Source organism: Thrips palmi, unplaced genomic scaffold, assembly GCF_012932325.1.
Source record: "Thrips palmi isolate BJ-2018 unplaced genomic scaffold, TpBJ-2018v1 HiC_scaffold_6, whole genome shotgun sequence".
Taxonomy (NCBI): domain Eukaryota; kingdom Metazoa; phylum Arthropoda; class Insecta; order Thysanoptera; family Thripidae; genus Thrips; species Thrips palmi.
In genome coordinates, this window is record NW_023144633.1 from 8964029 (window position 1) to 8974559 (window position 10531).

The following is a 10531-nucleotide window of genomic DNA, read 5'->3' on the forward strand; positions in this document are numbered from 1 at the left end:
GCATTAAATTTAATTGATCAAGCCAAATTTGAAATAGACATTTTTGAAGGACAGTTGTCTTTTGACGAATTTCAAACCATGATGACTGAAAAGTTTGGACCTCAGAATAACTGGCACAACCTTTACGATACATACAAGGTGAAAGGGCTTATTGCTGCTCAGCCTAAGATTATTGAAGCTTGTGTTGCAAATCTTACAAAGGAAAACTATTAAGAACAATTGGAAGAAGTGATCAGCATGAAAGAATATGAACCAAGCAAAGCAACCATAAGAAGAAAGGTTGAGGAGTTGCTCGGAGTAGCAGAGCAAAATTAATGGCCATTTAGAATTCCAGGAAGTGGTGCCCAAGGTAACATGTAACCAGGTCCTTTCTTTTTTACTGGCATGTTACCTTGTTGGCAGCAATGGAGGCTTCATAGAAAAAGGTGTTGTTGAAAACTTTTTGGTTTTAGAAAAGTTATGCAGTTAGAGTTGTAGAGCAAAGAAAGCCACAATGCTTAGGCATAAATAAAGTCTATTTTTTCACCCCTTTGCTTTGTTGTGTTGTTTAGCAATTAGTTCTATTTGATATTGTTTTTTGTCGTGTGTGCCAGAAAGTTTTTCAGAGTTAACCCTGTATTTTTTAATTGCTTTTATGAAAGTTTGCCTGCAAAAAGAAGATGTGAGTTGACAATTAAGCAGTTATTTTTTTTTTATATTGTTTTTTGTCATAGATATGACAGATAGTTTTTCAGATTTTAAGTACCTCCTGTATTTTTTAATTGCTTTTATAAGAGTTTGCCTGCAAAAAGGAAATGTGAGTTGACAATAAAACATGAGAAAGGTTGAATCATGAATCTTCTGTCTGGCCCAAGGTATTATGTAACCAGGACCTATCATTCTACTGGCATAGTACGTTGGTGACAGCAAAGGAGGCTTAAAGGTGTGCATGTGTCCTTTCTTTGCTTAAAGAAGTCTTTTTCACTATCGTTAAGGTGGCCTAAGCAAAGATAAAGTGCCTTGTGGCACCCTTTTGTTTTGTTGCTTGGCTGTTAATTCTATTTGATATTGTCCTTTTTTTAATGTGATTCATTATTTTAAGATTTTAAAATTTTTAAAGATGTTTTGTACACTTTGTAATCCTAATTTGTATTGATGACAGTGTGTCTGAGATGGCCTCAGTAAATACACGCACAACTGATCCAAATTATTTCCCCATTAATTGAATAAATTATGATTAATTGTGAATTATGTAAAATTATTACAAATTATTGGTAATTATTCCAAAAAAATTAAAATAATGAAAATAAAATTGAAATTGTCCGGAAGGACGATCATGCTCCGTAGCGACGCCCGAGCTGCGGCAAGCTTAGGTGGCTTTGGGTTGTGTCAAGCTGGATGATCACAGACGTGGATTTATTCAACTCATTTACACGAGGCTAATGGCCTGGTATGACAAATTAAGTGCTGCTCTGAAATCCACGGTTGAGGCTACGTTAGTCGATTTGAGAATTTACGCAACCACATCTGTCGTCTGCTAGCGGACTTCGCCGCTACAAACACCACAAACCATCACTTCCTCTTTGGAAAATTGATAAGCATTCAATATTTCCATAACGGCACTGGTAGCCAAGGAATGTGACGTCACGTTTGTTTTCACGTGAAAACGGCGATGATAGTTTGAGCGTGACAAACGGTGAAAATCAACATTCAAACGAATGTGACACACTGCACCGCTTTGTCACATTACTTCGGGTGTAACATGCAATCAGCTGTCAAACTGTCACATTAAAACGTATGTGACACATGGTACCCCAAGTAGACATGTCGTGTCACATCCAAACGAATGTGACACCCATGTACTGTCACGTTCGTTTAAATGTGTAATGCACCGTTATGGAAATATTGGATGCTTGTCAATTTTCCAAATAGATAGTGATGGTTCGTGGTGTTTGTAGCGGTGAAGTCCGCTAGCTAGACGACAGACGTTGCGGTTGCGTAAATTCTCATACCGTGGATTTCAGAGCAGCACTTAATTTGTCATACCAGGTGATTAGCCTCGTGTCGATGACTTGAAATCCACGTCGGTGATCGTCCTGCTCGACACAACCCAAATCAACATAAGCTTGCCGCTGCTCGGGCGTCGCTCCGGAGCATGATCGTCCTTCCGGACAATTTCAATTTTATTTTCATTATTTTAATTTTTTTGGAATAATTACCAATAATTTGTAATAATTTTACATAATTCACAATTAATCATAATTTATGCAATTAATGGGGAAATAATTTGGATCAGGTGTGCGTGTATTTACTGAGCCATCCCCGTGTGTCTGCCAAAAGAAGATTTTAATTGACAATTAAACATTTTGATGAAAAGTGTTCTTTTGTTTTTATTAAGTATATTTAGTATGTATAGTGACTGAGCTTTAAATCGTTGAATGCATTTTTTTTAAAAGCAAAACACTTCACTTTCAACAAAAAAGACTTATGAAAAATGATATGCGGCAACTACCAAAGGGCTAAAGACGGGACACTTCAATATCTTATACCTTATCAGAGGGTTTCCGTGTTTTTCTCCTTAAAGTTTATCTGTGCTTTAAGTGGTTTTACACATGAATATTCAGCAAATCACTTGATTTAAAACAAAAATGACAAAGAAAAAAAGATACAAGGCAACAACGGGAAGTATAAAGCTTTGGTCACAAATTTTGAAAAATGAATATTTTGAATGTGGCATCAATACTCCTTAATTGTACTTAATTAACTCTGTTCATATTAAGAAAAAAATTTAAAAAACGTTTTGAATAGAAACTGGCTTCCTAGGGTCATGTAGGGTCTTGTAATGGAAAATACAGAAAAGGATGGTTTGAAACCATCTCTGATGTATTTGATGGTTAGTCAATAACACTCTCACAGTGTAAGGATTGCCAGCAAAGAGGCTAGAAACTACTTCCTGATTCAAATCAGTTAAGTCTGCTCATTTCTGCAATCAATTAATACAAAATGCATATTTAAAATAATAGGGTACTTCGGAGAAGATTCAGACCGGAAGTCAGCGCGAAACGGGAGAAACAAAAGAGCGTCGCGAAGCCGTGCTAGGCAGTGGTGGGGGCAATGATGGGCAGAGTGGCGGTGAAGGCGGCGCGCACACGCTGCCCCCACCATGCCCAAACTGACCCCCACCACCGCCTAGCACGGCCGCGCGACGCTCTTTCGTTGCTCCCGTTGTCGCGCTGACTTCCGGTCTGAATCTTCCCCGAAGTACCCTATTGCCTCTAGAAGTCTCAATTAAGAACGAAAGGTTGGGATTTGATTCGTTAAATGCATAACTTTTTAATAAAGGCAGGGTAGCGCCGCAGGCCAAGGTAGGTGTATACGCCAGACGTGGATTGTCGAAACTGGCGCAGCATCACGCAGCCTGTTACGTCAAGACACGGTCTGGCGTACACCTACCTTGTACTTTCTATATTTGTTTCTAATTTTCCTATAATTAAGGCAAAGTGAGCTCTGCTTTTTGTTTGTAAGAGCTGATTTAACAACCTTTTCAGGAAATGTGACCTGAATTCGCATGTTAATATTGTCATCACTGTTTTCAGTGAGTGCCCCATTCTTCCCACTCGCCGGGAACAATGGGACAAATGCATACTTTCAGAAAATCGCTTCTGTGCATTTTCTGATACCTGGCAAAGTGCCTTCCTCCTCAAGATAAGGAACACTGTTAGAAATTAGCTCCGAAATTTTAAGGAGAAAAACCCTATAATCACGTTCATGGAGACTCCATGCATTTTCCATCTTTTTTCGGAGAGATTTTCTCAGGGCTGTAACAGATGTTCTTGAAAGCATTACTTGGGTCCTGATGGGAGGTAAAATGCACGTTTTTCTCAGATATTTTAAAGAGGGCTTCGCTGAAGCATTCTTTAGTCTCAAATGGTCAAATAAAGGACAATCTCCCACGAGCTCATTTGAGCGCCATCCTGTAGCTTTCCCATAATATTATGAAAACTGAGGTAAACAAGTAGGGAATTACCTTTCCTTCATTTTTTTACTGGTCGCAAACCTTTTTTCGTGTTTTCGTTATAGTGAAGCATGCATTTTTGTTCAAAATTCCAAAACTTTTCGGAGAAAGCCAAGAATTCGCATTTATGGAGAGCTCCATGCAGAAGTTTCGGAAAAACTCCATGATTTTTTCTTTTTTTTTACCGGAATTTTCTGTCAGTGAAGAGGGCATTCAAATGTATCGTTTAGGGTCGATGCGGAGTGTATACATCAAGTAGTCTTGGTTTAGCAGCGTTCTTAAAAACACGTCCCATTGTACCCCACCCCCTCTAAGTAGTTCCTCACAAGAGACCCTTTCGCTCGTCACCGAGTGGAAAACAAAAGTAATTGAAAAGCCAGGAACCAGTAGGACCGTTCCAACTGGTTCCTGCCTTTTTGATTACTTTTGTTCTCCACTCGGCGACGAGCGAATAGGTCTATCCGAAGCCAAATCTACAATGCCTTCATTTTCTGCCAAGTTACGAAGCATAATCTTCGTCGACTTTTTAGAGGGTGTGCATTTGAAAACTTTTGCTCAATTCCGTGGGAACCTATGCATTACTCTATACAAATTAAGTCGGTGATGCAACGAAGCAAAACCACTTCATTTCTCCCCGTGCTTCTTTGTCTCCGTATTAGGGGTGTGCGAATCAAATATTTGGGTTTCGATTCGAATCCGAATCAAACCCTAGATTATTTTTCAAACCGAATCAGGTAAAAAGGTTTCGATTCGAACTCTTCTGTCGTTTTGTGCATTTTTCCCTTATCTGCCCGCCTTTACAAAGTATTCTACTCGTCGCCGATCGAAGAACAAGAAAAAGAACAAAACCGGAAATGGCGCCGGCAACTTCACCTCACAGACCTGTCCGAGTGCATTAGTTTAAGAGTTTTCCTAAGCGTAACTCTTTCAAAAGGAATAAAGCCTGTTTCAAATACTTCTTGGCAGAGGAAAGAAACCCATTTGTCGACATTTCTCCCTTAAACCGGACTTGCTACCCACTCCCTTTCCTCCCGGCTTCCGGTTTTTTTCTTCCTCTTGTTCTTCGATTGGCGACGACTAGAATGGTCTATTAGTTCGAAGAGGAACCACCAAAGATTTGAAATTTCGAATAATTTGAGATCGAATCGAGTCTTTTGGTTCGGTCCCGAACTACGTGCACATCCCCACCCCGTACTCCAGCTCGTTCTCTGCCTGCAGGTGGGCGGAGGGCCCTCCGGACGGCCGGCCTGCCGTGCAGTCGGCGGGAAGCGAGGACCGGGATGACTCGAGCCGTGCTGTCTGGACTCGTGCGGTCCTCTCACCTGCGAACTGTTTGATTTGCTCATCTCTGCACTCCTATTGCATTAATTATGTTGCCACGAACCACTATTTGGAACCGCCTAGTTCTGTGTCGACTCCAGTTCCACGAGTTTAACTGTTTTCTCTCTTGTTGAAGGTTCCGCAAACTCCAGGAGGCATTTCAGTCATGTGTGACGAGGCTGACATCGCATCAAATTGACTTGTTCCCTCCCATGCGATGTCTTTGGCCTTCTGTTTCCCTTGCTCAAGGCCTGGCGTTGTTCACGTCGCCTTTTTGGCAAACTCCGACAGGACCAAAACAGGGTTGTAGCTGAGATTGCTACGCAGCGATTGCGTTCCACGAGGAATTTGCTTCATAGCCGCTCTTAAATCCTTCATAAACCTTACCAACTCGGCTTTGTAAGATTTACGGAGGCTTTCAGTGTATCTACGGATCAAGTTCGTCGTGTGGCATTTACCACAGGCGTAGCGCCACAGATTGTTCCTTAGTTGTAGTTTTTGTTTGATGTTGGTGTGGTTAGTACTTGCATGGCTTGACGGTTTCTGCTTGCGACTGGTGGTTGAGTTTGCGGTCTGCATGCTGGGAACGTCGCACCGCGTCTGCCCTCCGCCGCCCTCATGCCGTTCGTGTTGCTGCAGGTGCTGCAGGTGCTCTCGCCGCGCCCCGCATCCACGTCAAGAAGGCCTTCAGCGTGGACAGCTTCGGGCCGCGCGGCCCCCTGCTGCTGGCCGTGCCGCCCGCCGCCAGCGAGGCCGCAGTGGAGGAGCCCGGCAGCCTCGCCGCGCCGCCAGCGCCGAGGGGGGCCTCCCGCGAGCTGGCAACGCAACAGGCACAAACGGCTTTCGCCCCTGGAACGGCGGAATCAGTTCCTGCACCGGTAAAACTAAAGCGTAGTATTACCCTGTGTTTTCAAGCGTAATTAGTTTACGCTTGAATTCAAGCTGAACAGGCTTGGCCACTAAGATTTACTATAAGTAAATGTATGGGGAAATTTCTAGTCCATGCTTCATTTCAGGCGTAACCGTCTTCAAGCGTAACTTTATGCTTGACTCAAGCATAGTGTTACGCTTTAGTTTTACCAGTGTGCCCTTTGATGAGGCTTGACACTGTATAGGACTTGCAGGCATTGTTTTTATGCCCTTCTGAAGGTAGACCTTTTTTCACGGCTTCCGCGCCCGAGGTGCGCGTGCGACGTGGCTACGCTGTAGCCTCGCAGCTTCAGCAGAAATGAGCCACACTGCAAATCCAAGTGTAGGACAAGTCGACACTTGTAGGCGTACTGGTCTACGTAGACCAGTTTGTCCTACGCTTGCAAGTGTCGACCACTCGTGCCTGACGCTTTGAAGTGTCGACCACACTGTGTCCGACGTCTGCATGTGGACACTGTTTGTCCTACGGAAAACTACGATCAGTTTCCTATCGTGGCCCCACGCTTCCAGCCGTCGGACACGCTGTGGTCGACACTTCAAAGCGTCGGTCACGCTGTGGTCGACCCTTGCAAGCGTAGGACAAACTGGTCTCCGCCTACTAGTGCCGACTTGTCCTACACTTGTTTTTGCAGTGCACAGGCGCGCGGTGTGTGTATTTCGGTTCCTCAATCATTTTTAACTGGGTATTTGATAAGAAAAATGTGCTTCGTAATATCGTGTGGGGAGGTCCTAAAGACGTTTTTGTGCGACTGTCTTTCTGATTCTTCGCAGGTAGAAGAGGGCGGAAAACGGTCTCAGGCCACGCCGAGCTTCGTTTGCCGATGTCTGCCTACGTTTACATGATCTATCTCTCACATGTCACCAGCAATCGGAGTGACCGGGAGTGACTGTGATACTAAACCGTTCCAAGAACCTTCCCACGCGATCTTACGAATGATATTTTTCGAATCAATTACTTCCAATCAACAAAGGGACTGAAATACACACACCACGCCTGCAGCTCACCTCTGCTGCTTCAGCAAGGAAGCCGTGGAAAAAAAGTTTGTTGTCTTGATGTACGCCGTCCTTGCAGTGTGTGAGACTGTTTTGCCCTTAAGGCCGTACGCCGAAAACTCAAGTGTGTACTCTTTAAGTGCTTTGTGCGAGGGGGTAAACACTCCGGTGAACCTTGTATAGACTACTCTCTATTACGGGGTCTTACACTTGTATTACGCTTGTATTACGCCTCGATTTCATTGAAAAATGACATTTTTTGATACTTTTGGTCCCAAAATGTATTACTATTACGCGTATTACGGCGTAGTACCCGACTTTTGTGTACAGGGTATTACGCAAGTGTTTACCCCCTCGGCTTTGTGTGTGTACTCAGTGCACACTTCAGCTTTGAATGTAGTTTTCACACTAAATTCTTATGGACTTTTTTATGCATAGTTATGCATGCTCAGATACGTCCATAAGGTATGTATAATATTATGCATCACTGTGTACATTTTATGCAGGAAGATGCATAAAATGTACACAGTGATGCATAATTTTATACGTACCTTATGGACGTTTCTGCGCATGCATAACTATGCTTAAAATATGCGTCCTTATGCATTTAAAAAGTCCATAAGAATTTAGTGTGTTGATTGCCTTTGTTCCGCCAGTGCACGCCCAAGGTGATCGGCTGGTGCGACGTGGAGGGCTGCTCCGAGGCCGCCGTTTCGTGGAAGAGCCACGTGCTGCACTACCAGAGCCGCCACCTCGCCCAGGCCGACGACCGCATCTTCTGCACGCTGTGCCTGGCGAAGGTGACCCAGTGGTCCGGCCACATGGCCCTGCACAGGACCGGCTTGCGCTGCACCGCCTGCTCGGCCAGCTTCGTGGACCAGGAGGGCCTGCGCAGGCACTGGATCCGCTTCCACTGCCGCAGTCCGCCGGGGACGCCGACTGGCAGCCAGGCCACCTCCGCCGCCCTGCACAGGTAAGGCGAAGGCTTAGTCTCCACCGGGCATGAACCGATCGACGCCTCTGGCACGCCGAACATCGGCCTTGCCCTCTGCACTGCAAGAAAAAGTGTGGATAGTACAACAAAAGTACAACAAAAACTGTACAATAAAAGTACAACAGGGATTGTAGAAAGTACAACGAGAATTGTACAAACCACAACGAGCCCTGGACGGCACAGCACTCGTCATGCCGGTTCCATTGTTCTTTGTACAACAATTGTTGTACTTGAAAAGTACACTAAATTCCTGTTAAAAAATTTGCCAGAAATTTGTGTACTTTTGTTGTGGTTATTTCCTGCAGTGTGAAGGGGCGCGAATCAGGAAAGGACTACACTCTGGTGCCCAGAAACTGGGCGCCTTTGTCGCCCAGTTTCTGGACAGCCTACATTTAGAGTGTAGGCAAAGTTTTTGTGCCCTTCATTATTGTGCCCTTAGAGGTTGCGAAAGCCTGCTATGCCAAGGGCTTAGTTTAACTTTCGTTAGAATGGATTCCACCGTGAAAAGGTGATGGTAAACTCAGTATAGATATAATTATTACAGGCCGTTACAGGCACATGTCATTCTCTAAACCCAGTCAAAAAGCCTTTTCTTCGCTTCTGTTTGCCTACCTTGGCTGTGTTTTTGAAAATCTTCTTGCGCACACTATTTTAACACAATAGGTTGGTCTCGACCTTTTTCACCTCTGCACTCCCAGACTCGTATTGACTTTTTATCTCTTCCCATAAAGGTTTTTGTGCAAACGTATTATCTACTATTTTCTTTATAGCTATGCACTATTTTGTTCATTTTATAATGTACTTAGTCCATTAAACCGGCCTTTTTGTCGTTTGCAATGTACGTTTCAATTTCTTCATGATCTATTGACAATTTTATCTTTATTACGATCAAAATTGTGCATAGTTGAGAAGAAAATAGTACATTTTACGTTTGCTCAAAAAACGCAATAAGCAAGAGAGAAAAATTTAAGTCCATATAGGTCTGAGAGTGTGTTCACTGCAAATGCAAAGGCGATGATACGTAAGTACATTTTTTGGCGATACAATTGAGTATCGCCAATAAACGGCCTTACGGAAAAGTATTGCCTTCAAAACGGCGACACACAGAAGTATCGCCAAAATTTGGCGATACTTTTGGGTATTGCCAAAACCACGGCATTACACTGAGAACTTGTCCCCTTGATTTGCTCAACGTTTATTGCCAAATCGTGGCAATACTCCGAAGTATCGCCAAATTTTGGCGATACTTTTGTGTACTCTACAAATCAAAGAGTGTACATAGTATGCTCTAACTGGAGCATGCCTGCAAGCACGCTCTAGCTAGCGCATGCCTCCCAAAGCATGCACTAACTATTGTACATGCCATGTACACGCTTCCTGATGCAAAAAATTCCCTATCCCTTATGGAGTAAACGTCTGCTTCATTAGCGTGTACATGGCATGTATGCACTAGTTAGTGCATGCTTGGCAGGCATGCGCTAATTAGAGCGTGCTTGCAAGCATGCTCCAGTTAGAGCGTACCATGTACACTCTTTGATTTGTAGAGTATCGCCGTTTTGAAGGCAATACTTTTCCGTAAGGCCGTTTATTGGCGATACTTAATTGTATCGCCAAAAAAGGTACTAAAAGTATTGCCTTTCGATTTACAGTGTGTTTCATTTATAACAGATTCCGGTTTCCATAACTCATGTACTCAAAGAAATCTTCTCTGGCAAGAAGAACTTTACTAAAATTTGACACAAATGTACCAATATCAAAATTGTCGTGGCATTCCGGCTTTAAAAGCCTGTTACTGAAAATGTAATGGACATTTTGAGCTCTGGATGCCGGAATCTTTGAAAAATGAATCAAAGAACAGTGCCAGATTAACCATGAATTTCAATAAGGTAAATGCGCCATAGACTTTTTTAGACGTAGTCAAAATAGGCAAAGAAAGGCACTTTGACTGGGTTTTCAAACAAAAGGCATTCCTCTTTTTCTTTCAAGAGCTCAATTGGAAACCCGCCCAAATTTTCAAAAGCCAATTCACCAATTTGGGGAAAAAGACTTTCCTAAAAAATTTTTTTCCTCAAACGGCATTGTGTTTGTGCCCTAGTTTCACCAGTGCAGTGCCGACCTTGCCCCGGCGCCCCCTTCATCCATGACACCATTTTAACCCACGCCTCCCGGGCGCTGGGCTTTGGTCCTTTGGGAAAATGCTTTTCCCCTCCTTTTCCCCCGGGGTTTTTTTAAACCCTTTAACCCCGGGGGGAAACCCCCCCCACCCCTTTAAAACCCCCTTTCAGCGCCACGGCCCCACC

The 10531-nt window shown here is 43.7% G+C and overlaps 1 protein-coding gene across 1 annotated transcript; it reads left to right on the plus strand.

Annotated features, from left to right (window-relative positions):
• The first annotated feature begins 831 nt into the window (after window positions 1–831).
• On the plus strand, window positions 832–10375 carry LOC117652038. The gene is made up of 4 exons (XM_034396671.1): window positions 832–854; window positions 6063–6192; window positions 7894–8210; window positions 10327–10375. Exons 1-4 carry the CDS (start codon window positions 832–834, stop codon window positions 10373–10375), a joined length of 519 nt encoding a protein of 172 aa, XP_034252562.1.
• The last annotated feature ends 156 nt before the right edge of the window (window positions 10376–10531 follow it).

Bases quoted from the DNA above. Each gene is read 5' to 3' on its own strand.
- LOC117652038 (XM_034396671.1), top strand. From the start codon at position 832: ATGAATCTTCTGTCTGGCCCAAG. The intron at 855-6,062 runs GTATTATGTAAC...GCCCGCCGCCAG, and splicing joins AATCTTCTGTCTGGCCCAAG to CGAGGCCGCAGTGGAGGAGC. The intron at 8,211-10,326 runs GTAAGGCGAAGG...TTTGTGCCCTAG, and splicing joins ACCTCCGCCGCCCTGCACAG to TTTCACCAGTGCAGTGCCGA.